This window comes from Thamnophis elegans, chromosome 2 (genome assembly GCF_009769535.1).
Source record: "Thamnophis elegans isolate rThaEle1 chromosome 2, rThaEle1.pri, whole genome shotgun sequence".
Lineage (NCBI taxonomy): Eukaryota > Metazoa > Chordata > Lepidosauria > Squamata > Colubridae > Thamnophis > Thamnophis elegans.
In genome coordinates, this window is record NC_045542.1 from 153,616,058 (window position 1) to 153,644,016 (window position 27,959).

General features: G+C 45.8%; 2 protein-coding genes across 5 annotated transcripts in view; one reads left to right on the forward strand and one right to left on the reverse strand.

Moving 5' to 3' along the window:
* The window catches only part of SLC44A4 (solute carrier family 44 member 4), a 68,636-nt gene extending 63,994 nt beyond the window's left edge, over positions 1-4,642 (forward strand). Inside the window, exons 19-21 of the mRNA XM_032238992.1 lie at positions 1-60; positions 2,133-2,217; positions 3,125-4,642. The exon at positions 1-60 is cut by the window's left edge and continues 106 nt beyond it. Coding sequence (XP_032094883.1) covers positions 1-60; positions 2,133-2,217; positions 3,125-3,231 — 252 coding nt within the window. The 3' untranslated portion in view covers positions 3,232-4,642. The remainder of the gene's footprint in view (positions 61-2,132; positions 2,218-3,124) is intronic.
* Positions 4,643-6,421: 1,779 nt separating this feature from the next.
* Positions 6,422-27,488, reverse strand: LOC116504726 (myosin-16-like). 4 transcript variants are annotated; one of them, XM_032211933.1, is made up of 11 exons: positions 27,159-27,488; positions 21,223-22,144; positions 20,475-20,609; positions 17,109-17,204; positions 16,176-16,289; positions 15,451-15,588; positions 13,784-13,951; positions 12,006-12,182; positions 10,284-10,463; positions 8,659-8,752; positions 6,422-6,714 (listed from the first exon to the last, which is right to left on the reverse strand). In XM_032211933.1, exons 1-11 carry the CDS (start codon positions 27,242-27,244, stop codon positions 6,689-6,691), a joined length of 2,136 nt encoding a protein of 711 aa, XP_032067824.1. In that variant the 5' UTR covers positions 27,245-27,488; the 3' UTR covers positions 6,422-6,688. The 4 variants fall into 4 exon arrangements, with proteins under 4 accessions (XP_032067824.1, XP_032067823.1, XP_032067825.1 ...); XM_032211932.1 differs by having other exon boundaries at positions 20,466-20,609; XM_032211934.1 differs by lacking the exon at positions 27,159-27,488 and adding an exon at positions 27,005-27,119 and having other exon boundaries at positions 20,466-20,609.
* Positions 27,489-27,959: the final 471 nt, after the last annotated feature.

The window sequence follows — 27,959 nt, forward strand, 5'->3', positions numbered from 1 at the left end:
CCCATTGACGATCCCCGGTTCAAATCCCCAGTCCTCAACTACTACTGGTTGCCCATTCTGGTATGTCATGCTGATTTTTTGGGTAGCTGTTTCCTGCCTCCTTGAAAGATTCTTAAAACAATTGTGGACAGGGAAGATCCAAAATTGAGGGCTGAGGTACAGGTAGTCCTCTTGTGACCATAACAGAGTCTGGAATTATGGTCATAAATCATTGCAGTTATAAATTGAGGCATCCCGTGACTGAATCCATTATTTTTTTGCGGCAGTTGTTAGGTAAATGCTGTGGTCACTAAGTGAATGCCCCAGTCGTTAAGCAAATCGTCCTTTCTCGCCTGGACTACTGTAACGCTCTCTACATGGGGCTGCCCTTGAAGAGCACCCGGAAGCTTCAACTGGTCCAGAATGCGGCTGCGCGGGTTGTCATGGGGGCACCCAGGTACTCCCATGTTACACCCCTTTTAGGCGGCCTGCACTGGTGGCCGGTTGTCTTCCGGGTACGATTCAAGGTACTAATTATGACCCTTAAAGCGCTCCATGGCTTAGGCCCAGGGTACTTGCGAGACCACCTACTGCCACCGGTAGCCTCCCATCGTCCAGTGCGATCCCACAGAGTTGGCCTCCTCAGGGTGCCGGATGGCCAGGCAGTGTCGGCTAGCGACCCCCAGGGGGAGAGCCTTCTCTGTGGGAGAGCCTTCCCTCTGGAATGAGCTGCCCCCAGAGCTTCGTATAATTCCCAACCTCCGGTCCTTCCGACGCGCCCTAAAAAGTTGGCTTTTCCAGCAAGCCAGCCTGGCCTGAACAAAACAAATCAAATTATTGATTACTATTAATTTTAATTTTAATTCTTTTAAAAAAAATGTGTCATTGTCAATTTTAATTGGGTTTGGGATATCCTGTTTAATTTCTTCTTAACTTTTGTATTATATGTTTCTTTTAATGTTGTACGCCGCCCTGAGTCCTTGGGAGAAGGGCGGCATATAAATGGAATAAACCTAAATCTAAACCTAAACCTAAATCCATTTTACCCAATGGCCTTTTTTTTTTTTTTTTTTTGCTGGAAAGCAGATATAAATGATAGGGACCGGCAAAAAAAACCCATCAAAAATTACAGTCGCGACTGTGGGACATTGTAAATGGCTGCAAAGATGAGCTGGATGACAGATCATGTGACTGCGTGGTGTGTGGGTGGGTGTGGGTTTGCCCATTGCAACTTTGTAAATGAATCATAAGTAGCTTTTGAGGGGGGGTCCATCGTTAAGCATCCGGTTGTAAATTGAGGACTACCTATACATACGGAATATTAAATCTATGAAAAGATTCTGCAGGCCCCCTAGACCCAGATGAGTGGGCTGGCATAAAATTGCATGGGATCGAGAAAAAATGGTTAATTGGGGTAGAAAGAGTCAGAGAAACTTTAGCCAAGTGGTCATTAGTAAACTAGTGACTTAAGACTGTAGACAACTGTGAACCGCTTCCTGTGTTCTTCAAACACAGTATGGTTGATAAGAGACAGAATAGAAAGAAAGAATGCAGAGAAGAGCAGCAAAGATGATTAGGGGACTGGAGGCTAAAACATATAAAGAATGGTTGCAGGAACTGGGTATGTCTAGTTTAATGAAAAGGAGGACTAGGGGAGACATGATAGCAGTCTTCCAATATCTCAGGGGTTGCCACAAAGAAGAGGGAGTCAAACTATTTTCCAAGGCACCTGAGTGTAGAACAAGAAGCAATGGGTGGAAACTAATCAAGGAGAGAAGCAACATAGAACAAAGGAGAAATTTCCTGACAGAACAATTAATCAGTGGAATAGCTTGCCTCCAGAAGTTTTGAATGCCCCAACACTAGAAGTCTTTAAGAAGATGTTGGATAGCCATTTGTCTGAAACGGTATATGGTTTCCTGCCTGAGCAAGGGGTTGGACTAGAAGACCTCCAAGGTCCCTCCCAACTCTCTTATTCTGAATATAAATTGTGAACCACCAATTGCATCTTTTAAGAACATGGTTCACTTCAGCGTTGACACATGGGTGATAGGAATATCATAAAGTAAATTGCATCCCACAGTATTCTAAAACTGAAATCTCACCATCTTTCACTTCTCCCTCATTTCTTTCCTCTCTTTCTTTTGCTTCAGACTGTGGTTGTAGGTTCCTACCTCATCGCCCAAGGATTCTTCAGTGTCTACAATATGTGTGTTGACACGCTGTTCCTCTGTTTCTGTGAGTATCCCTCCTCACATCTCTGGATCCCATTTCCCTAAGAGCAGTGTTTCACAAAGTATGGTCCAAGGAACCTTGAGGAAGCCCCAAGATCCTCTCTGGGGTCTGTGAGATCAAAATTATTTGCCAGCCTTAACAATACAATACCCCCCTTCAGCTCTTGCCAGAGGTGAACGTTAACAATAGGTTTGGTGGTTGTGAGTGTGCACTTGCACGCGCCTTGTTGGGGAAGATACACAGCTTCAAAAATGCAGCTGATCATCTCCAGGGCGCTCCAGCGAGTTCTGCAGGCAAAGCGCAGAACCGGTCTGACAAGGCAGCAGCTGTTCCGGGTTGCCATTTTGGCCTCTGCAGCTCGTGTTTTCATCCTCTGAAAGCTCTGTTTGAGAGGACGCACGGAGGCTAAAAGCTGGGGGCCGGCAGGTGGGCAGGGCTACATTTGGTGTATAAGACGCACCCAAATTTTCACCCTATTTTGGGAAGGGGAAAGTGCGTCTTGTACTCTGAAAAATACGGTACTTATATGAAAACCAAGAGCCAAGGTGGCGCAGTGGTTAAATGCAGCACTGCAGGCTACTGCTAGATCAGCAGTTCAGCGGTTCAAATCTCACTGGCTCAGGGTTGACTCAGCCTTCCATCCTTCTGAGGTGGGTAAAATGAGGACCCAGATTGTTGGGGGCAATATGCTGACTCTCTGTAAACCGCTTAGAGAGGGCTGAAAGCCCTATGAAGCGGTATATAAGTTTACTGCTATTGCTATTGCTATAAAACGTGGCTAAGAGACTATGAGGGAGCTGTCCATGGAGTCAGCAGGAATCAAGGATCTGGAGGGTCTCAAGTTGGAGAAGAAATGTATCGTACATTTAATAGCCAACCTGGTGTAAACATCTTCTCTTTGTCCCCATAGTGGAAGACCTGGAGCGCAATGATGGTTCCCAGGAGAAGCCGTATTACATGTCCAAGTCTCTTATGAAGATCCTGAACAAGAAGAACAAGAAGGCCAAGGACAAATAGGAAAACCCGGGACTGGAGGAAACTCCTCAACTTATGTTATTGGTCCCCATCATTTCTTCATCATTTTTTTTTTTGCATCCATATCAGAGACAACTTAATGTTCTTCCCTTCCCCTTCACACAATGTTGTGTGGACTTCCACAAGATGACTTGAAACTCTTCCTCATATTTTTTTCCCCATATTGCCAACCTACCCATATTGCTGTTTATTGTGCAGATTGTCTATTTATGAATAATTGATCTATTTAATTTCTCTCCCGTAACATGGGCCTCTTTTTGGAATCCTTCTTTTGATCTCCGTCTTCCAAAATCGTTTTTTTTTTGGCCACCGCTCTGCTTCCTTGGTCTGGGATCATTTAACCGATCACAGCTGTTCTGAACTCGTTCTGGTCAACTGTCTTTTCGGATGGGTCAAAATCAGGGCTCTTTTCGTAGTCTTTGGTTGTCCACTTGCTCCATTTGTAAAATACAACCTTTTTTTAGCTACGTTCCTGGCCCAAAACAGGCAGTGTGGTGAACCACAATAAAGCTCCTTCTTAAATCGTGTCATGCAGAAGCAAATCTTCTCCTGGTGCCATCAACAATCTCAGAAAAATCTTGCTTCCCTGGCATGTTGAGTGGATGCCCTCTGGAAAGAGTGCCTTGGGCCAGGTGCCCAGATGTTCTCCAGATGTTTTGAATGTGAACTTCCGAGCTGGAGTCAGAACCCAAATCATTTTGATTGCTCGGTCTATCCTTCTTCAGCTTCGATGACTGTTAGCACATGGTTGGCCTTTTCAGAGGTACTTGGGTTATTTTCTAAAGGGCTGTTCCTACCTTCTCTCTCTGATTTATATTTTTATCCTTGACTATTTTTAGAGGATTAAACCTGGCGTATTGTTGAATTCCTGTTCCTGACTCCTTCCCCAGCCAAAGACTTTTCTGAAACTGGTAATTATTCCAAGGTGCCATCTTGTATTTCAGATCAAATTGTTCTTTTTCCTCCTGAGCCAATCCTCTTTCTGAATGTTTTACCGGTTGAATTGTTCAATATTGCACTGGCCAAGCACCAAATGACAAATGGTTTTCGGTACGCTGAATGTCGGCCATCTTATTTCCTAAGTGCCTTTGTGGATAAACTCCATTTCTGATATTGTAGTGCCAACATTTGGCCCAAGTTTTTGATTTACCAAGCCAGCTTAATTCACGCCAACTCCATCACCTCTATTTTTGCTTTATTTCCCTCACTTTTTTTTCTCCGCAATGGTTTTCCTTTCTCTTTTTTTCTTTCCAGGGTATCTCTTGCCATTAAAAAATAAAAATCATATTGTGGCAAGATGCAAAACACCAACTCTGTTCTTCGGATCAATTTATATCTTATGCAAGGGTGCCGTTGCAGGCATTTCCTGTACATAGCTTTCTCTCTGATGTATAAAAATTGAAAAAATGTTTTATATAAAGAATATGTGTATATTAAATATGATTTTAAAATAATAGTGATTGTGGTCTTCCTTCTGTAAGTAGACTCTCTCGTTTTGCTAATAGTTTACCTGGTTCCAGTAGTCCCACTCTTTTATTTTATCATAGTCCCTGATTATGAGTTCAAGAGGGTAACTTTGGACCACTCATTCTGCCTCAGCCCAACTCACCTCACAAAATGTCTATGGAGATTCTGAGTCATCCAGATCACTGTTGTCCCTAAGATGCAGTTTCAAACGGCAAATGGACGTTCTAGAACAGGAGTGTCAAACTCAAAATTTAACAAAATTCAATAGTGAAGAGTAAGGTTCTACCTTTAGACAAGAAAAACAAAATGCACAGGTACAGTATAGGTGGTACCTTGCTCAACAGTAGTTAACTGTGAACGGGATCTTGGAGTCCTAGTGGACAGCCATTTAAATATGAGCCAGCCGTGTGCAGCAGGTGCCAAAAAAGCCAACACAGTTCTAGGCTGCATAGGATAGAATCAAGATCACGTGAAGTGTTAATACCACTTTATAATGCCTTGGTAAAGCCACACTTGGGATACTGCATTCAGTTTTGGTTGCCACGATGCAGAAAACATGTGGAGGCTCTAGAAAGAGTGCAGAGAAAGATTAGGGGACTGGAGACTAAAACATATGAAGAACGGTTGCAGGAACTGGGTATGTCTAGTTTCATAGAAAGAAGGACTAGGGGAGACATGATAGCAGTGTTCCAATATCTCAGGGGTTGCCACAAAGAAGAGGGAGTCAAACTATTTTCCAAAGCACCTGAGGGCAGAACAAGAAGCAATGGGTGGAAACTAATCAAGGAGAGAAGCAACTTAGAACTGAGGAGAAATTTCCTGACAGAACAATTAATCAGTGGAACAGCTTGCCTCCAGAAGTTGTGAATGCCCCAACACTGGAAGTCTTTAAGAAGATGTTGAATAGCCATTTGTCTGAAATGGTATAGGGTTTCCTGCCTACTAGAAGACCTCCAAGGTCCCTTCCAACTCTGCTATTGTATGGTTTCTAAAATCTGTAGGCCGGATCTGGCCTGAGGGGTACTTAGATCTGGCCTGCAGGGCTGGCCTGGAAAGAGCAAAGGACCGGGCCTCAGGGCATCTGCCAGCAAAAATGCAGCTGGGAGGGAGGGGCATGTGTCTAGATGGCTAACTGGCCACACCCACTCTGGCCACACCTACCCACCTGCCCTCCCGAGGTCAAACACAAGTTACACAACCCTGATGTGACCCTCAATGAAATCGAGTTTGACACCACTGTTCTAGAAAGTCCCGTTGCCTCTTGAAAAAGCATCTTTGGATCGCCTCGCGGAATTGTTATTGAGGGGAAAATAGGAAGCGGAAGGAATATTTTATGTGTTTGTTTGCTGCCGTGAGTTTGTAACAATAATAAAGGCAGGATACAAATAAATAAATGAAAAACATCTCTAGAGAGATGCAGCAACCTGTGAAAACGGGCATGAGTCTAAATGAACTGTTGTAAGTCAAGGACTAACTATAGCTTTGTTTTTTTTGTTTTTTTTAAAGACCTGTTTTCTTAATTCTGGGTTAGCAAGCCGTTGTGAAAGCCGCAGAATTCCAGAAAATGCAACGGGCCCAAAGAAGGGTAAAGGTTCTGATTTTAAATCTGCTCATCGTCTTTTGGTTCTGGTCTGATCTAAAATAGGTCACCCTCTCCTAAAAAAAACCCCAAAGGAACCACAGAAACATCAGAGGCGGCTTTGTATTGTCATTTTAATTTATTTCAGGCAGTGAATTTCTAAAACAGCAGCTTCCAGCTTGCAAAATCTTTTGAGAAGAGCTCTCCACACTACAGGGGGATGCAGCTCCATCGACGATGTTCAGCCAGCAACACATCCCTTCCCTCCCCAAACAATGAAAATCAAAACACCTTCCCACATTCAATCAACCTCTGCTCATTCATTTCCTTTTCTCCATTGGCCGGTTCTCGTTCTTTGGCATCTCTTGGTTCTTTGGGTCTTGGAAATCAGGTTCAAGTGGGAGGAAGCAGGACCTGGCCTGAAAATGAGGTGGGGGGGGGGGAATAACATTATTATTGCTTTTTGAGGACTCCCTGCCCGAATCATTAAGTGTTGCAGGTGTCGTGAGATTTGTTGTTGTTTAATAGCAAAAGCACTTAGACTTATATACCACTTCATAGTGCTTTACCGCCCTCTCTAAGCGGTTTACAGAGTCAGCCTATTGCCCCCAACAATCTGGGTCCTCATTTTACCAACCTTCGAAGAAGCCTAGGAAGGAATGCTCTGAAGAGAAGTGTTGTGGCCCACCAGTGGCCAGCAGATCTGGCAGTACATACAGACAGTGAGGAGGTTGGGGAGGAACATGGGCCAGTCCTGGAGTCTGGGGAAGGCTCTGATGAGGGCTCTGTGTCAGAGGGAGAGATGGGGCCAGGGCCATCTGACAGTTATCAGCTGCCTTCGGAGTTGGACATCAGTGGGGCAGAAGAACAGCTGGAGCCTGTTCCCGATGTGCGCATGTGCACAGCTGCCAGGAGAAGGGAACAGCTAAGGAACAAGAGCCAACTTGGGAGTAAAGGCACAGGTGGAGGGTGAATGGCCCCTCCCATAGGGAATAAAGAGGAGCGAAAGGGGAGAGGAGTTTGCAGGAGACAATAAGTTCAATTCATTAGGGTGAAGATCTGTTCCTGACTTCTTGCCAAGCATTCTGCACTACAGAGTGGTGTTTGGAAGATATTGGCCTGGCAGCTCTCCAAGCCTGATAAACGTCTGTAGTTGTGAAATCTCTTGAAAGACTGTTGGCCAGGACTTTGTGGGAGAGGAAAACTAAATAAAAAGGGTTTTATCAGAACGAGGGGTCGGCTTTGTACTTTTGGGAAGCCTAGGTCAGAATAGGAAGAAGATGGTTTGCCAAAGAACTGGATCGTAGCCAACGCTAGTTCAGTTACCACATGGCATGACTGGTTCCAGAGCAGGTTGCAGGTGGTTGAAGTTGGAGAGGAACTAACACTCTCAATCAGAAAGCATCCTCTAATTACGCTTCCATTTTTACCGGAGGGTTAGGATGAGGAAATAAAACTTTAAAAGATAGAAGGAAAACAGAGGATGGTTATAAATGGCAGATGCAGGTAATCCTCAATTTGCAACCATTCGTTTAGCAACGAAAATTACAGCAGCACTGAAAAAGTGATTTATGACTGGCCCTTATGACAGTTGCAGGATCCTCATAAATGAATAAATAAAATTTGTGTCCTTGGCAGCCAGCATGTATTTACAATATCTAACTTTTCTCTCCAATACAATTATCCTTCCTTCCTTCCTTCCACCCTCCCTTACTTTCCTTCCTTCTTTCCTCCCTTCCTCTCTCCCTGCATTCTTTCCTTTCTCCCTCCCTCTCCCTTTCCTTTCTTCCTTCCTACCTTTCTTCCTCCCTCTTCTCTTCTTCCATTCTTCCCTCCCTCTCTCCTTCCTTCTTTCCTTTTCCTTATTTTTCTCTTTCCTTTTCCTGTGGTGGCACAGTGGTTAGAATGCAGTATTGCAGGCTAACTCTACTGACTGCTGACTGCCAGTAGTTTGGCAGTTCGAATCTCACCAGGCTCAAGGTTGACTCAGACTTCCATTCTTCCAAGGTGGGTAAAATGAGGACCCAGATTGTTGAGGGCAATAGGCTGACTCTTTAAACCACTTAGAGAGGGCTTTGAAGGGGTATGTAAGTCGAAGTGCTATTGCTGTTGCTATTGCTATTTCCTTCCCTTCCCCTCCTCTCCCCTCCCTCTTAAGAGTTCATCCACCAAGCCAAACCCAAATTGAGGACATAACTGTATGTGCCAAGCATCTCTAGTCTGGTGAAAGCTGCTCTCCCACTCAAACTCTGTATTGAGGCCCAGTTCCCATTCACAAGTGTTTTCTTTGCCTCTTTCAGGAGTTGGCAGTGGGCTGGCCTGGTTGCCATTGCCACATTCTCAGCCTTGTTCCCGGGACTTACTTTGTTCCTCTGGAATGTGCTTTCTTGCTGTGGCCAAGTGGGCCTGTAAGCGTTGAAGGAGCCGGTCCTTCTCCTCTCCTTCTCGCAAAGCTTCCTGCCAAAAATAGAAGAGGAAGGTGAAGTTGAACCTGAGCAAATAGGAGGAGTAAATCCAGGGATATTTGGGAAGGGGCAGAAGGTCAAAGAAGTCAAGATGGCAGCTGTAGCCTTGCCATCCAAGCTCCCTCCTTTTTTTTTTAACGTGGGATTGCGTGGCTGCTACCTTGATTATTTTTGAGACCTGTAGACTTCCCTGAGGAAATCCTGCCTGATGAAAAGGCACCACTTTACTCCACATGGAAACCATTTCTGAACTTTGTGCTTGGGAGTGGAAAAGAATGACATTATGATTTGGGATTTTACCAATTAGACTGATAGATCTTTATAGAAATGGCTTGTTCATATTATTATGAAAAAACAAAAAGTTGTGATTTGATGTTAATGCCTTATTTTACTGCAACAGAGAGAGTCGGAAGTCAATGTTTCTTTTTCTTTTTTCTTATCCTTCCTCACTTCTCTTCCCCCCTCTTCGTCCCCACCGTTTTCCTATTTACCTTTGCATGTGTATCTTATTTTTTCTTATAACCCAGTATAAATGTTAAACCGAAAAGGCACCACTTTGGAGAAAACACTGCTGGTGATTAATCCTGTTTAAAGAGAAGTTGCTAGACACAGGTAATCCTCAACTTAGACTGGCCGCTTAGCAACTAAAGTACTATCCAGATAAACTCAAGGCCCGCAGGATGGATCCAGCCTGCAGGGTGCATAGATCTGGCCCACGGGGCGGGGCTGCCCTGCAGGCAATGAAGGACCGCCCGCAGTGCCTCTGCCAGGGAAAATGGAGCTTGGGAGGACTGTGGGTGGCCCTCCCGGGCTCCACTTTTGGCCGTGACTGCCTCCTGCAGCCCTCTGACAGTAAAAATGGAGTGGGGGGGGCGCATGCAGCCCCCGAGCTCTGTTTTCACTGGCATAGGGTTGCAGGAGGCCGTCGCAGCCAAAAATGGAGCTTTGATGTTGAGCTGGCTATGCCCACCCCAGCCACGCCCACCCACCCCCGGTTCCCCTGAGGTCAAACACAACCCTGATGCGGCCCTCAATGAAATCGAATTTGACAATACAGGTAGTCCTTAACTTACAACCATTCATTTACCAACTGTTGAAAGTTACAACAGCACTGGAAAAAGGTACAACTGGTCCTCATCCTTACAACAGTGGCAGCATCCCCAAAGTCAAGTGCTCAAAGCGTGGGGCCTTAGTAACCACATAGTTACAATGGCTAAAGTGTCCTGGGTCATCAATTGTGAGCTTCCCAACAAGTCAAATCAAAGGCCAAATTCTCTTAGACAAGTGAATTTGCTGTGATTTGCTTATCAACCCTGGGTGGGGGAAAGATTGTACAATTGGGAGTTACTCACTTAACGACCGCTTTGTTTGGCAGCAGAAGCTGTTGCCAACAATTGTGATTGTTCAGTTGAGGACTACCTGTAACATTGAGTTACAGTTTCTGACCCCAAATCTGAGAATCCTCTTCCAGTCATTCAATTGTTTCCCAAATCTAGGGCAAAGGCCTTGATAATTTCGATCACCTCCAGCGCATGTGTCTTTAGGTACTCCATCTCTTGGAGGTCAGCCAATTTTGTGCACTGTTCCCGTAGGAGAACAGCTGCTTGGCTTAGTTTGTCTTCAGCTTGGGCCAGCAGCCTGCGGAGTTGTGCGATATCCTGGCTTCGCTCTTTGGCATCCTGGGATTGTTGATATAGCTGTTCCTAAATAGGCAATAGAGAAGCAGAAGCTGTTTACTTCCACAGAGAAGAAGTACAATCAAAAAACATTTTAAGTTGTGCTGGCCGATAGTTACAGTGACTGTACAAGTACAAGTACAGGTAGTCCTTGACTTACGATCACAGTTGAGCCCAACATTTATGTTGCTAAGTGAGAAATTTGCCCCCGTTTATGACTTTCCTTGCCACATTTGTTAAGTGAATCACTGAAGTTGTTAAATTAGTAACACGGCTGTTAAGTTAAACTGGCTTCCCCATTGACTTTGCCTGTCAAAAGGTAATCCTATGATTCTGGGACAGTGCAACCATCATAAATATCTGAATTTTGATTACATGATCATGAGGATCCTGCAACGGTCATAAGTGTGGGGGGGAAATGGTCATGTCACTTTTTTCAGTGACATTGTAACTTCGAACAGTCACTAACTGAATTGCTATAAGTTGAGGATGATCTGCACTGCAGTTTTACACATAAAGTAGATCACGGATGTTAAATTCAATCGCGTCAGGAGCCGGATCGTGACATATCGCAACATTTTTTTGCCTTTGCGGAGCTGGGATGGGCGTGGCCTGTGCATGAGTTATCCAGCCCATAGGCCGCCAATTTGACAGGCCTGAGGTAGATTTAGCTCATCTGGTTTTAGCTCATCTGTTTTATCCCATGAGGTTCACATCAATCTTGGAAGTCTGAAAGTATATTCTTCTTCTCTCCCCCCTCCATCTTCTTTACATCTTCAGAAACTAGGGAGCAGTGGTGAAATTAATTTTTTTGCCCATCAGTTCTGTGGAAGTGGCTTAGTGGGGGGGGGGGGTGTCATGTGACTGGGGGGCAATTTTTTTTCACTTTTTCAAGCATTTTTTTTCTGTTGGTTCAGGAGAATCGGCAGGAAAAAATGATTTAAAAAGTGGAAAAAAGCTTCTAACGATCATGCGGCTCACAGCTGATCTGCGCAATTGTCAAAAGCTCTTTTTTCACTTTTTAAAGCATTTTTTCTGCTGGGTCAGGAGAATCGGCAGGAAAAAATGATTTAAAAAGTGGAAAAAAGAGCTTCCAACGATCGTGCGGCTCACAGCTGATCCGCGTGATTGTCAAAAGCTCTTTTTTTCACTTTTTAAAGCATTTTTTCCTTCCTGTTCGCCTGAACCAGTAGGAAAAAAAAATGCTTTAAAAAGCGAGGGTGGGGTGAAGCTTCCCATAGATCAGCTATGAGTCACGTGATCGTCAGAAGCTTTTTTTTTTACTACTGGTTCCACAGAACCAGGGACAATTGTTCCTATTTGTTTGGCCGAACTGGGAAGATTTCACCCCAAGGAGGGTTTCTTCTGAACCTCTTGTCCCGCCTACTATCCAGCTGTCAGCGATGCTGTCTGTACTCTGACTATTCCCTTGGCAGAGTCTGTTTTCCAAACCCCACCAAAGTATTTCCCACATACCGTAACAAGATCAAAGACAAGATTGAAGAGAAAGACCAACCTTTTTTTAGGGTTCCCGAACCTCGTGATGCCCACAGTTGCACCTATCATTACCTGGAGTTTGCGTTCTCGGGCACTGGCTGCATCTTCTACTACCTGCAGCCGCCTCTGCCAGTCAGCCTGGAGCCGTGCTTGCTCAGCCAAGGACTGGGCCAGCAAATCTTCCTTCTCCTGGATCTGCTGGAGCAATGCTGGAGACAAGTCGGAGCTACCGAGGGAATTTGCAAGAGCCTAGAGCCGAAATAGAGAGGTGGAAGAAGAATAGAATAACAGAGTTGGAGGTCTTCTAGTCCAACTAGGAAGGAAATTACTGTACTGGCATCTGTGACTGAACAGAGAGGTGTTAGAAAAGAATAGAATAACAGAGTTGGAAAGGACCTTGGAGGTCTTCTAGTCCAACCCCCTGCTTAGACAGGAAATCCTACACCACTTCAGACAAATGGTTGTCCAATCTCTTCTTAAAAACGTCCAGTTTTGGAGCATTCACAATTTCTGGAGGCAAGTTGTTTCACTGATTAATTGTTCTAACTGTCAGGAAATTTCTCCTCAGTTCTAAGTTGCTTCTCTCCTTGATTAGTTTCCACCCATTGCTTCTTGTCCTGCCCTCGGGTGCCTTGGAGAATAGTTTGACTCCCTCTTCTTTGCGGCATCCCCTGAGATATTTGAATACTGCTATCATGTCTCCCCTCGTCCTTCTTTTCATTAAAGTAAACATACCCAGTTCCTGTAACTGTTCTTTATATGTTTTCGCCTCCAGTCTCCTAATCATCTTTGTTGCACTTCACTGCACTCTTTCCAGAATCTCAATATCTTTTTTACATCGTACTGACCAAAATAGGATATTTCAGAGTTGTCCAATCTGGAAAGGGCCATTTTCTAAAAATGTTTGGAGCTGCAGGTAGGGTATTGGGGAAGGTGCCAGATTAGAAGCAGGGAGGCCAGGACATAAACATCTCTGTAGTACTCTGGGTCAAGAGAAGAGAGACCCAGGTTCTAACCATCTTTCAATCATGGAAGCTGCATGGAACACTCTTTCCATCCAACCTACCTAAGAAGATTATGGTTGTGTAGAAAAATAAGTGGATGAGCCCCGTTAGGCGGGGTACAAAAACAGGTAGGCCTCGACCTGCGACCACAATTGAGCCCAACATTTCCATTGCTAAGTGAGACAGTTGTTAAGAGAGTTTCGTCCTTATTTTAGTGCCTTTCTTGCCAGAGTTGTTAAGTGACTCGCTACTTTTGTTAAATTAGTAATAGGAAGTTAGTAATCCGGTTGTTAAGTGAATCTGGCTTCCCCATTGACTTTGCTTGTTGGAAGGCCACAAAAGGGGAACCCGGGACACTGCAACCGTCATAAATATGAGTCAGTTGTCAACTCACAAAGCATCCCTGGCCTGCTCTCGAGTTGCCATAGGCAAGGGGGATGAAGCAACACAGAAGCCAAAGCAGAAGCACATTTCAGACATATCTTCCTCAAGGCTGCCTCCCAGGATTAAGGGCTGTAATTACATAGGGTCAAGGTTGGCTTCACTTGGAACGTGCCGACATGAAGCTCCTAATAAATAACTGGATTTCTTTTGAAGTTTGGCTTGAGGCTCATGATTTAATTAGGGCATCCGCCGTAACCCTAACAGAAGCTGCCAAGTGTCTCAATTTTGATCACCTGACCACGGGGATGCTACAATGGTCATAAGCATGAAAAACAGTCATAACGTGCCTTTTTTCAATGCTGCTGTAACTTTGAATGGTCACTAAATGAACAGTTGTAAGTCGAAGACCACCTGTACAACATATCAATAACTAAAATCTGGATTTGGTAGAGGGAGAGATACCTCCACATCCTTGGTGCTACTGGTCAAAGCTTCCTGGAGTGCTTTAATCAAGGTTTCCTTCTCCTTCAAAGTGAAGACCAAGGTTTGGATATGCAGTTTAGTTGAGGCACAGACAGACTCCAAGCGACGGGTTTCCCGCTCCTTCTGGTTCAAGAACTCCCCCACAGCCTGGGATATTGAGGGAAGGGAAGGAGGACCAGAGAAGGTTAAAAGCCTCCAGACAAACCAACAAATGCAGATTCGCGCCTGTCCCAAGCCTCCCTCTCGATATTCATTAGAGATTTTTTTACACCAAGGATCATTCCTACAACCTTGGAAAAATTGACATGATGGCTAGTCTTTGATTTAGGACTCTAATGGACTCTGCCCATGATGGTCTCATGTCATGAGAGTCACAAAGCAGGTCGCCAACATGACCGACCTAACTTTATACAAACTTTTTTTGCAGTGATCATTAAACGAACGGCATGGAGTGGTGCAATGGCCTAGAGGTGGAGCGAACTCACACGATCAGGAGACTGTGAGTTCGATCCTAGGTAGAAGCAGATATTTCCCTCTCTGGGCCCAATGAGTAATTATATGCTGCCAATTCTGCATTTGCAACAGGAAAGGCATCTGGCCAGTAAACACTCTGCTTCATTCAGTTACCGTGACTCCACCCCAATGTAAGGGATTATGGGGTCATTAAAAGACACACACACAAAAAAAACCCCAGCATGGTCGTTAAGCAACCACTGCAAAGTGAGCGCCGGGGCCATAAAGCGAACCCTTTCCTGTGAACCATGCTAGTTTTCAAAAAAACCCATCATAAATATGATCACGGGAACTTAAGAGTTGTTGTAAATGGCTGGAAATGTGGGCCAGTTGCTAAGCGCCTGACATGAGGTCATATGACCATGGGGAAAGGGGCCAGACATTGGAATTTTGGGGAGGTCAGTTATGACTTTAATGGTCACTAAGCGACTGCTATAAGTTGAGGACTACCTCAATTCATACAGCAAGAATGCACACTTTAAAAAAAAGGAAATAAAAGATGTAAATGTTATTAAAAACATATAAATGTATAAATAACATATAAACAAATAAACAAGTATGTCTGGCATGGAACAATCAGTCACTGCCTCTTTATAGGCAAAAACCTTCAAAAGAAGGAAAATGCAATAGTGTTAAATCCTATTTGGTTATACTAGACTTCCATGTCGGAAGCCCCGAAGCACTTCAGTGGTGAAAAGATCAACTGGTGACATCACCGTTGCCTGAGGGATGCATAGGTGGGGGCTCCTTTCGCATTCCCATTAACTTTTCCATCAAAGTGGTACCCATCTATCTACTCGCAGTTGCCCGCTTTCAAACTGCTGGGTCGACAGGAGCTGGAGCGAGTGACGGGAGCTCACTCTGCCACAGGGCGGCAACTAGGTCTCAAACGAAAGCGTGACAATCGTCAGCCCAGGATCCTAACCACATGAGCTATCATGCTTCTAATGCTTAAAGTTGTCACACTCTTCCCAAAACCTCACACATCAAGAAACATGAGAAAAACTACTAAAAAGAAAGCCAGGGCTACAATGACTTCTCCCATCATGCTGCACCAAGTCAAACAATCCTTCATGACATTGTCTGCATTAGTGGATCTCTCCTGACGTGACCCCAGATCTGCCCATTCATACATTCATGATCTCGGCTTCTGCGCCGAGGATGGTGTGGAGTCGTGCCAAATCAACATCTTTATCTTTCAATGCTTCCTGAAGGTCTCTTAACTGGCGATGAACACACTCCAGGGCCAAGAAATTGTCAGATTGAGTCTTCTGTGGCGATCAAAGCAAAAAAAGAGAATTAGTATTTTTGATTGATGATAGATAGATACATGAGAGAGAGAGAGAAAGAGAGAGAGAGAGCGATTAGATATGTAAATATAGATTAGATAGCTGTAGTTATAGCTATAGATGTAGATATTAGATAGATAGGGGTAGATAGATAGATAAGAGAGAGATTAAATATGCAGATATAGATTAGGTAGCTATAGATATATAATGTAGATATATATAAGATCGATAATAAGAGATAGATAGATAGATATAATGATTAGATACATGTAGATATAGATATTTATAGCTATATAGCGATATAGATGTAGACAGAAATAAGATAGCTAGATAGATAGGATATCACCTATCTACAATTTACAACTAAACCTCCAAGTGGCCTCAATGACTCTCTAAATAGATTCAAATGACCAGCTTTCTGCAAGGAGTATAAACCCTTCCATTCCCCACCATCCAGTCAGAATTGAAGAAGCTTCTTGAGTGAGGGGTGAAACATCCTCAAAGAAAGAAACAGAAAGTCCAGTTGCCTCTTGAAAAAGCACCGCTGGGATTTACTCTTTATGGTTTACCTCTAATGCTTGGTCTCTATCTTTCAGATGCAGGGCCATGAGCTTGACCAGGGTTTCCAACTTGGGGGCGTTCACCTCAGGAGATCCGAGTGACAGCAAGGTGTCCAGACAGTCCTAGAGAAGAAAATTAAGACCAAAGGATCAGAGAGTTCCTTTCTGAATGGACCAAATTCTTCCTTAGTTCCTCGTTTTCATCTCTACTTTTTCATTATATTTGGGATATTTGTTTGTTTATTAAATTTACATCCTGCCCATCTCACACTGTAAAATAACAGAGATAATTTTGTATATTATCTTTGCATTTCCAAGAACTCTTGAGCCCATAAACTACTGTGTTAACTGCTTTTTCAGTATTTTCCCTATGAAATACAACACAAGCAAACATAAATGCATACAAACAATAGAGTCTTGATTAATATAGTTAATGAATCAAACCTATGGCACACATGCTGAAAGTGGCACACGAAGCCATGTCACCCAGAACACACAGCCTTGCCTGTTTGTCTTCTGGGTTTCTGGCACACATGCATGCCTGACGATCAACTGTCCTTGGCGTGCATGGCAGTGCCGAAAACAGGTGTGCGCATACGCACTGGGAAGCTTGTTGTTTGGGTACGCATACACGCCAGAGCCTGGAAGTTTGGCTTTTCCGGAGCACGATTCCTTTGCGCGCACTGCAGTGCCCCAAAACTGGCCTGCGCATGCACGCCAGCCAGCTAATCATTTGGCACGCATACACGCTAGAACCTGGATGTTTTCTGGAGCACGGCCCTGACGAGCGTGTGCATGCGCAACGTTTCTGCCCCACCTTTTTGGCACTTGGTGCCAAAAAATGTTTGCCATGCCTTAGGATATCCTTCACCCAGTTCCAGAAAATGAGACAAGGGAAGCAGTCATCGGATCACCTGCAGTGATCTCTCTTGCTGGGCTCACCTGTAATACCTCCTCCTTGCTTTGCAGAAACCTGGTCAGTTGACGGATCAGCTGCTCCTGGTCAATCGTGGCCTTCTCAGGTGGAAAGCCAGCTTCCTGTGTCACAGAGAGAAGGGGGAGGGGAAGTATTCCAGTTTTGCCAGGTAGCCCAGATAGGAAGCACAGTCAGAATTATTTGCTCTATCTTTAGTGCAAAATTATAGGGAGGCTCAGGGGCTAAGAGGCTGAGCTTGTCGATCAGAAAGGTCGGCAGTTCAGGGGTTCGAATCCCTAGCGCAGCGAAATGGAATGAGCTCCTGTTACTTGTCCCAGCTTCTGCCAACCTAGCAGTTTAAAAGCATGTAAAAAATGCAAGTAGAAAAATAGGAACCACCTTTGGTGGGAAGGTAACAGTGCTCCATGTGCCTTCGGCGTTTAGTCATGCCGGCCACATGACCACGAAGATGTCTTCAGACAGTGCTCGCTCTTTGGCTTTGAAATGGAGATGAGCACTGCCCCCTAGAGTCAGGAATGACTAGCACATATGTGTGAGGGGAACCTTTACCTTTTATAGTAACAGAAACTTGCATGTCTGAAAGTACAGGTAGTCCTTGACTTACAACCGTTTATTTACCAACATATTGAAGTTACAACAGCACTGAAAAAAAGTGACAAATGACCAGTTCACAATTACAGCCAGTTACGTGAACTGGCTTCCCCATCGACTTTGCTTGTCATAAGGTCACAAAAGGGGATCCCATGACTCCAGGACACTGAAACCGTCATTAAGTATGAACCAGTTGCCAACCGGCTGAATTTTGACCACAAAATTCCATAAGGCCATAAGGATACTGCAATGGTCGTAAGTGTGGGAAATGGTCATAAGTCTTTTTTTTCAGTGCCGTTGTAACTTTGATCGGTTGTGTCGAGGATTACTAGTATTGTCTGATTTCAGCTGTAAACCCAGAGGCAAAACAAAGTAAGAGGTAGAACAATTAGATACGGAATTTTAAAAATCTTGCATTAAAAAAAAATACACTTTTAAGCTTTTTTTACAGTTAAGTTAGAACAAGCAACTTTAACAATAACAAGATGTACACTAGTGGTTTATAATATAGAAAAACCTCTGTGAAAAAAAATAAGAAAAAAGAATCCTAAAAAAGGGATCAAAGAAATATAAATGTTCAGAAACATTATGAAGGCTTCGAAGTTTGAGCAGATTCAGTAAGAAATAACATCTAAGGACACTGTCAGATTTTAATGAAACGCCTAAGTATCTCAAGTTGGTTTTCAATCCCTGAACTGGACAAACCAACATGGATCTCAGCTAATTTAAACTCTAATTCTGCTTACTTCTTTCTGGCTGAGTTTAATGCATCAACTCATCCCAAGAAGAAAGCTGTGTTTTATTATAGGCAACGAAGCAGTCATTGGTTTACTATAATCTTCTCTTGCTTTAATCACAACATCCTCACATCTGAACCTAGGATCCTGGCTTATGCTCCTCTACCTACTTCTTCTTTCATTTAAGCCCATCGCAATCAGTTTACTCTCTTTAGCATCACTGACAGAGAAAGGAACAAACCAGGCATTGGTTAAACACAGTGTTTTCCCTCCTCTGTCACTTTAATTCTGACTTAGTCAATTGGGTTTGAAACCCCAAGCTCCACGCAATGGGGTGAGCACCCGTTCTTGCCTCAGCTCCTGCATTTCTAGCAGTTTGAAAGCAGGCAAATGCAAGTAGATTAATAGATACCACTTCAGTGGTAAGGCAACAGTGTTCTATGTGCCTTTGGTGTACAGCCATGCTGGCCACATGACCACAGAAATTGACTTCAGACAATGCTGGCTCCCTTGGCCAAGAAATGGAGATGAGCACTGTGCCTTAAGAGTCGGACATGACTGATAGGAAAGGCTAGCTTTTTAGCCAAACACACATGGAACAGAGCAAAAAGGAGATGTTACAGTGGGCAGAATGAGGTTACACAGATATATACGCCCCCTTAAGCAGAGAGGTTGGACTAGTTCTCTCTCAACCTCCACCAGCCCAGTTTATTGGGTGTAAGACTACCATATTTTTCAGAGTATAAGACGCACCTTTTTCCCCACCCCAAAGAGGGAGAAAATCTGGGTGAGTTTTATACACTGAATACAGCATTTTTGGCCTCCCGAAACCCCACCCGCTTCACAAAATGGACATGCAGAGGATTTGGGAGGCCTGCTCTTGGGGACTTGGGGACTGGGGAGGGCAGAAATGAGCAAAAAATGGGCCATTTATTACTCGTTTTTGTTCCACCCCAGCCCCTAGGAGCATTCTACAAGCCTCCCAAAAGTCTATGCACGCCCTGATTTTTTTGCAAAATCAGGGCCCGTTTCGCGAAAAACAGGCCGTTTTTTGCTCGTTTCTGCCTCCCCCCCCAGCCCCCAGGAACACTTTACAGGCCTCTCAAACTCTCTGCATGCCCCGTTTTTCACAAAAAATGAGGTGTGTGGCGGGTTTGGGAGGCCTGCAGAGTTGCAGAGTGCAAAAACTTTTTTTTTTAATTTACCTCTTCAAAATCTTTCTGTGTCTTATACTCCAGAAAATATGGTGATTTGCTCCTGGAACAAACAAATGGGGATGTTCCGAGCCAAAGGGGGAGAGGAATCCAGGAGTTGGGGGTCAATTCCTCTGCCCTTGGAGTGGCACCAGTTGCTTGGGAGGCACTGCTTAACTACTGCAACGTGCTCTACATGGGGCAGCCCTTGAAGAGCATTCGGCGACTCCAGCTTGTCCAGAATGCAGCCGCGCGAGCGATCGTGGGTGCACCTCGGTTCACCCACGTAACACCTATCCTCTGCGAGCTGCACTGGCTGCCTATTGGTCTCCGGATACGCTTCAAGGCGCTAGTCGTCACTTATAAAGCCCTTCATGGTATTGGACCTGGGTACTTGAGAGACCGCCTGCTGCCAATTACCTCCACTCGACCGATTAGATCCCACAGATTAGGTCTCCTCCGAATTCTATCCGCCGGCCAGTGTCAACTGGCGACTACCCGGAGGGGAGCCTTCTCTGTGGCTGCTCCGACCCTCTGGAATGAACTCCCCGTGGAGATTCGAACCCTCACCACCCTCCAGGCCTTCCACAAAGCCCTTAAAACCTGGCTGTTCCGACAGGCCTAGGGCTAAAGAACCGTTGCCCCCGTCTCGAATGGTATGACTGCTGTGTGTTTTAAACCATGAATTGTTTTGTGTCATTTTTAATTTGTCTGTATCCCCTCCTTCCCGGGTTGAGTTGTGAGCCGCCCTGAGTCCCCTTCGGGGGAAAAGGGCGGCATATAAATAAAATCAACATTCAACATTCATTCAACATTAACAAAAGAGACATAGAAGACTTACTGGTTTTACCTGGTTGTGTGCCTCTCCTTGTTTCTCCCGAAATCTCTTCAACTCCTTCTTGGCTGTTTCAAGACGTTCCTCAATGTTATCAAAAGATCTTTGGTGCTGCTGGTGCTGAGACCGCTGAGACAGCTGCACCTGGAGCTTTGGGAAAGACAGAATAGCAGAACAATGGAGTTGGAAGAGACCTTAGAAGTCTTCTAGTCCAATTCCCTGCTCAAACAGACCTTATACCATTTCAGATAAATGCTGCCCAATCTCTTCTTAAAACCTCCAGTGACGAAGCACCCACAACATCTGGAGGGAAGTCGTGATTAACATATTTTTCTCAAAAAAGAGGGTGAAAATCTGGGTGCATCTTATACACTGAATACAGCGTTTTTTGCCTCCCAAAACCCTACACCCTTTGCAAAAATGGCCATGCATAGCCTTCAGGAGGCTTTCAGAGTGCTCTTGGAGGCTGGGGAAGGCAAAAATAAGTGAAAAATGGCCCGTTCCCCCCCCCCCCCCGCCACCCGCAGGATTACTCTGCAAGCCTCCTAAAGGCTATGCATGCCCTTTTTTGACAAAAAAAAAAAACGAGGCCATTTTCGTGAAAAACGGGCCCTTTTTGGGAGGCCTGCAGAGTGTATAAACTTTTTTTTCTAAATTTACCTCTTCAAAATCAGGGTGCATCTTATACTCTTATAGTCCGAAAAATACGGTCCCTCTATGCCTGAACTCAGTAGACCCTAGCTTACTTTTTCGTACCTCTTACCTTTGGGTCAAAAGGCAGAAACTCAACCATTAGGTCCTCAAATAATTCTTTTTCGAAGGCTCTCTCTCTCCGGGGAGTGGCCCTCTGCCAGTTGCCCACCAAGACGGGGATTTTACTTCCAGATGGGACCTTTAGCGGCTTCCTTCTAATGTCCTTTAGGTTTTTCAGCGCCTCCCTTGCTAGTTCCGATTCTGGCAAAGTGTCCAACGATAGCATGGAACACGACTCGACATCCCCCAAGCTCTGGGACCGCAGAGAGGCCTGGGAGCTCGTGCAGCACACGGTAGGCATGCTCTGCGACTTGTCCCGGCAGAGGGGGAAGACAGGGGACCCCAGCCGTCTCGGTGTCCGGCACACCCACTCATAAGTGTTGTCGTCCACCCTCAGCCCGTGGCAGCTGCGACATTGGCGGTTCCGACACGGGGTGCCCGGCTGGCTGCTGTCGGGGGCGTCAGCCCAGCACTCATATTCGGAGAGGGCCATATCGTCCTGCAGGAGGCGCTGGTACTGCACATGTGGCAAATCCGCGATGCTGGCTGAGATCTCTTGGCCCGTGTAGGACACAGAGGCCTCATTATCTGGAAACCGCCGCATGTAGATGTGGCGCAGCGAGCGGACCAACTGGTCTTTCTCCAAAAGCAGGCGCTGGAGGCTCTCAATGGAGAGTGCTTGAATCCGGGCGATGACCGTGTCAAAATTATATACCCGCGCCAAGGTGTGGGCACATTTCCCACACAGGAATTCTCCGCGCCCATCTCCACGCTGGGGAAGCTCTCGGTCAAGAACATAGGAGAGTATCACCAGCAGGTCGGGGCGCGAGCTGGAACTGCTCCGGCTGAATAGCCACCGCCGATGATTCCCACGCAGCACGCTGCCACAAAGACGGCAGAAGTTGTTGGGGCTCTCCATGATTTCAGAAGCGCTGGAAGTGGAACAGAAAAGAATTTTTTATTTCGAATTTTTCTCAGGCTTCCATGGACCCAGTCAAAAAGGGGCCTTTTCATGAGGCAACCAGACTTCCTTGTTTTTTCTTTGAAGACATTTCACTTCTCATCCAAGGAGCTTCTTCAGCTCTGACTGGATGGTGGGGGAAAGGAAGGATTTACCGTATTTTGGGGAGTATAAGATGTACCTTTCCCCCCTCCCCCCCAAAAAAGAGGGAGAAAATCTGGGTGAATTTTATACACTGAATACAGCATTTTTTGGGTTCCCCAAACCTCACCCCCTTCACAAAATGGACATGCAGAGGGCTTGGGAGGCCTGCAAAGTGCTCTTGGGGGCTGGGGAGGGCAAAAATAAGTAAAAAATGGGCTGGTTTTTGCTCTTTTCTCCCCACCCCCAGCCCCCAGGAGCACTCTGCAAGCTTCCTAAAGACTATGCATACCCTGCTTTTGGCAAAAAGCTAGCCAGTTTTCACGAAAAACAGGCCATTTTTTGCTCATTTCCCCGCCCCCCCCCCAAGCCCCGGGAGCACTTTGCAGGCCTCTCAAACTCTCTGCATGCCCCGTTTTTCACAAAAAAATGAAGCATGCAGAGGGTTTGGGAGGCCTGCACAGTGCAAAAACTTTCTTTTTTATTTGCCTCTTCAAAATCATGGTGCGTCTTATACTCTGAAAAATACGGTATATTCCTTGCAGGCAGCTAAGTCATTATAAATCCCTGATAGCGAACCTGTGGCACGCACAGCCTTCTCTATGAGCAAGCGAGCCGTCACCCCAGATCAGCTCCACCACACATGTGCGCACACCTCCTGCCGGTCAATTGGTTTTTGGGTCTCTCCCACGCATCATAGGTGGAGGGGCGCATGCAGGAGACATGCACGTATGTGGGGGGCATAGGGGGGGTCATGTGCACATGCATGGGGGCGGGGCACATGTGGAGTAACACATACCTGTGTGGGGGTGTACAAGGGGGTCACATGTATGCATGGGGGTTGGGGCGCATGGGAGTGGTCACAAACGCATTGGAGTATGGGTGCATGCATGCTTTCAGCTCTCAGCAACGCAAAGGTTAGCCATCATGGTTATAAATCCTTCCATTCCCCACCATCCTGTCAGAGCTGAAGAAGCATCGATGAAAAATGAAACGTCTTAGAAGGGAAAAAAAGAGAAAGTGAAGTTGCCTTCCGAAAAAGCACCTTTGGGGCAACCTTGACCTGGATGACTGAGCAGACTTCTAGCTACAAAGATGATTAGGGGACTGGAGACTAAAACATATGAAGAATGGTTGCAGGAACTGGGTGTGTCTAGTTTAATGAAAAGAAGGACTAGGGGAGACATGATAGCAGTGTTGCAATATCTCAGGGGTTGCCACAAAGAAGAGGGAGTCAAACTATTTTCCAAGGTACCTGAAGGTAGAACAAGAAGCAATGGGTGGAAACTAATCAAGGAGAGAAGCAACTTAGAACTAAGGAGAAACTTTCTGACAGTTAGAACAATTAATCAGTGGAACAGCTTGCCTCCAGAAGTTGTGAATGCCCCAACACTAGAAGTCTTTAAGAAAATGTTGGATAGCCATTTGTATGAAATGGTATAGGGTTTCCTGCCTAGACTAGAAGACCTCCAAGGTCCCTTCCAACTCTGCTATTGTATTGTATTGTATTGTATACAATTTGGGATGGACACCTTTGGAATGGTGTGGGAATAGGAATGGATTGTCAAAGGAAAAAAAAATTGCAGACTACCCCGTTTCCCTGAAAATAAGACCTCCCTGCATAATAAGCCCAATTGGGCTTTTGAGCGCATGCGCTAAAATAAGCCCTCCTCCAAAAATAAGCCCTCCCCGAAAATATTGCAACACAGCAGCAGCCATGAGGTGACCACGCTCGCCGCCTCCTGCACCTCAAGAATAATAAGACCTCCCTGAAAATGAGGCCAAGTGCTTATTTCAGGGGTCAAAAGAAAATAAGACCTGTCTTATTTTCGGGAAAACATGGTACTACAGGATTCATTTGCATCACTCAGGTGACCCTAAGGACACAGATCAACAGATCTCTGCAGGTCCACAAGATGAACCAAGAAAAAAAAAACGGGACACCACAGATTCCCACTGCAAATCTCCCCACCTTATATTACAAAATTGATTCTCCAAATGTGGATCTTCACAAAACCCAAACCAGAAATTTTGGACAAGAGGGAAGTTTGGAGAAAACAGCAAGCAAGCAAAATTATCTTCTGGAAAAACAAAAGTGGGGATTTCCCACCCCCACCTCATCCTCCAAAAGCTCGAAGTAATTGTGCCTGACTGGTGAATAGAAAAAAAGAATAAAAACATGCTTTAAAAGTCATAAGGGATATTCTATGCCGTGATTTTGTTCCAGATCTTATAGATGTAATAATTACACAGGGTGGGAAATACAGTGCAAAAATACACAAGCTTTCGTCCCTTTCCCTTGCCAAGAAACACTGTTTGGGTCAGGCAAGTAGGACATATAAACTTCAAAGGAAGATCCGGCTGTTTTCAGATGAGTCCCTGGCTCAGAATCCAAGTGTAATCAATCAATCAGAACAGAGCTGGAAGAGACCTTGGAGATCTTCTACTCCAGTCCTTTGCTCAAGCAGGAGACCCTATGTTTTTTCAAATGATTGTCCAGTCTCTTCTTAAAAGCTAGGTTGCTTCTCTCCTTGATTAGTTTCCACCCATTGCTTCTTGTCCTGCCCTCAGGTGCCTTGGAGAATAGTTTGACTCCCTCTTCTTTGTGGCAACCCAAGATATTGGAAGACTGCTATCATGTCTCCCCTAGTCCTTTTCATTCAAGTAGACATATCCAGTTCCTGCAACTGTTGTTCATATGTTTTAGCCTCCAGTTCCCTAATCATCTTTGTTCCTCTTCCCTGACACTTTCATTTTCTTTGGAGGGCACAACAAGGAAGTCCCGCTTGGATCACCAAGAAAGGAGGCAGATGGTGATCTGTTTATAAGAGGCTTAAAGGAAAAGATCAATAGAGGGAAGGAATTATCTAGGGTCAGTTTGCTTACATGCATGGACACATCCCATATGGAACTTTCTTCTAATGTTTACAAAACTGATAAGGCTAAAAAGTGAATGTGGTATATGTGTGTGTCTGTGAGAGAGAGAGAGAGAGAGAGAAAGAGAGAGAGACAGAGACAGAAAAAAGGAGAGGAGCATGACGCTGTCTTATTTTAAAGTGAAGACCAGTTTAAAAATGAATCAGGCACATTTCTCCACAAATATGGCATAGCTTACACAATCAAGTGCATTAAAATACAACAAAGCCTTCCAGTCACATCAGGGCTGGTGCCACCCAACCAATACATCTTTGCAGACCAAACCCCCAGAACCTTCCAAATCAACAGGTCACCCATCCAGTTTCCAGCTGGCCTGGAACAAACCGCTAGAGCCACCTGACAGGTACGTACTTCTATCCTTAAGAATACAGCCTTTCTGTTCTCAGCCCTGCCCCGATTCAGAAACAGAAAGAACCAGCTGTTGAGTCATGCTTCTGGTCCCTTTAGGCTAGCCATGTCCCCTTTCCAATCCAGCCTTGGCCAGAGATGCCACAAACTCCACTCAGTTGCTTTGATGTGCGGTTTGCAAAACAGATTTACAGCAAACTTGAGCAGACCAAGAAAGGCCGAAGGAGGAGGAAGCCCTTTGCCATTGAAACTCCATTCCTATTACTCCCAGTTTGGCAAAGGGGGGAGCCATTTCCTGGAGAGATGGGTGGGAGAGTATTTCTCATCCGCTGCAACTCCTTCCTCCTTACCTTCCTCTTGGCCTTTGGCCCTTCCACCCAGAGCAAAGGGCAGGAGATTAGAGCACACCTGGCTCAGAAGCTCCACCTCCCAAGGGGAAGCACAGGGAGGGGCTTCTCCTTGGATGAGCTTTTGGCCTTTCCACCTTCTCCCCGTGCAGGGAAGAGTTAGAAGCTTTGCACTACTTCTCCCCCATCTAGATGATAGAAACGGGTTAATTAAAAAGGTTAATCAAGCACTGAGGTGGCACAGTGGTTAGAGGGCAGTACTGCAGGCTACTTCAGCGGACTGCTAGCTGCAGTTCAGCAGTTCAAATCTCAGCGACTCAACATTGACTCAGCTTTCCATCTCCCAAGGTGGGTAAAATGAGGACCCAAATTGTTTGAGGGCAATGTGCTGACTCTGTAAACAGCTTACAGAGGGGCTGTAAAAGTACTGCACAGTGGTATATGTCTATGTGTTATTGCTAAGTGCTGATGAGAAGTGAAAGGTCTTCAAAGAAAAAAAACAAGGAAGTCCAGTTGTGTTTTGGAAAAAAAAGCCACTTTGGGGCAACCATGGCCTGGATGCCTGAGAATCTCCATAGACACAAAGATTACTTCTTTGTAATCTTTGACCTGGCCGGATTATCAGATCCTTACTCGGTCATTCAATGCCCCAAACCAACCCTCTGCTCCACCGATTCTTCCGTTTGCAAAACGTGCCTCCTCCCCCGACCCCACCCGACTAAAATCTTTGGACACGCACCTTAAAACACGTGCGCAATTGCAACAGGTAGTAAAATCCAACCGGGGGGTGGGGGTAGGGTTGGAAGCTCTCTGCTGTATCGAGATGCACCTGACTGTCGCTTGCTCGCGGCGGGGGTCCCCGGATTCTTTCTCACACCGAAGCGATCCCTTTAACGGGATCGCTCCACCCCTCCGCCCTGGGCGAGAGGATCAGAGTGGTCGGAAGAGATTCCCGGCTTATCCTCTTAACCCGCTCGCGCGTCGGAAAGCCACAGGCGCCCTGTGAAGCCTCACTTCCGGATTGTGAAGAAACTTCGGGGGAAGGTGGTCCTAACTACCTCGCGCCAATTTCCTCGGTTGATCCCAGTGGATCCCTCTCCCGTGCAAGATCGAGCCCCATTTCTCGCCATCCGCCGCTCCAATTCTTCTTGCCTTGCCGGGGCTCGTCCCGGTTAAACGTCCCCTTCCACCCCCTGGCCCTCGCCCGCTTGCCTTTGCGCCTCCGGGGTTGCTTGGCTGTTCGGGTTTGCACGGGGACAACCAGCCCCCTTCGCGGATCGTGTGAATGCTGGCTCCATGCCCGAAGTAGAACGGCGTGACGATTCCTCCAGCGCCCTTCAGATCTGGGCATGTGGTTCCTTGAATCCCGCAAGGAGAGCAGAGGCGGGGCGCCGATCTGCTTACTTCAGGGAGCTCAGATGAGTTCACTGCAGGGTTTTGCTGCCATCTAGAGGCGGTCCGCAGCTTTGCGGGCCGGATCTGGCCACACTTCCCCGTCGGAGTCTGTCAATCTGGGTTCCCCGGGTAGCAGTTCTCGGACGCGCCGCCAGAGGGAGCCGCGCCACCAGATCTGGAAGCGGCGAGGATTAGACAGCCTTCGCTCACCTGAAGATCGGCCAGTTCCTGCCACGTCGCGCCCTCGGCCTCCACCCTGCCTCTTGACGCTGGCTGCAGCCGTACAAAAGCCGTGCAAGAGGCCGGTTTTTGACGCCAGACCTGCTGTGGAAAAAAACAAACTTTGGGTCGTAGGAAGCCTGCAAAGGGTAATGGCTGGCAAGCAGGCTCAAAAGAGGGAGAGTGTCCATTGCAGGAAAAAAACAAATGGAATAGGAGAGTTGGAAGGGACCTTGGAGGTCTTCTAGTCCAACCCCCTGCTTAGGCAGGAAACTCTATACCACTTCAGACAAAATGGTTATCCAACCTCTTCTTAAAAAAAACCCAGTATTGGAGCACTCACAACTTCTGGAGGAAAATTGATTCACTGGTTACTTGTTCTAACTGCCAGGAAATTTT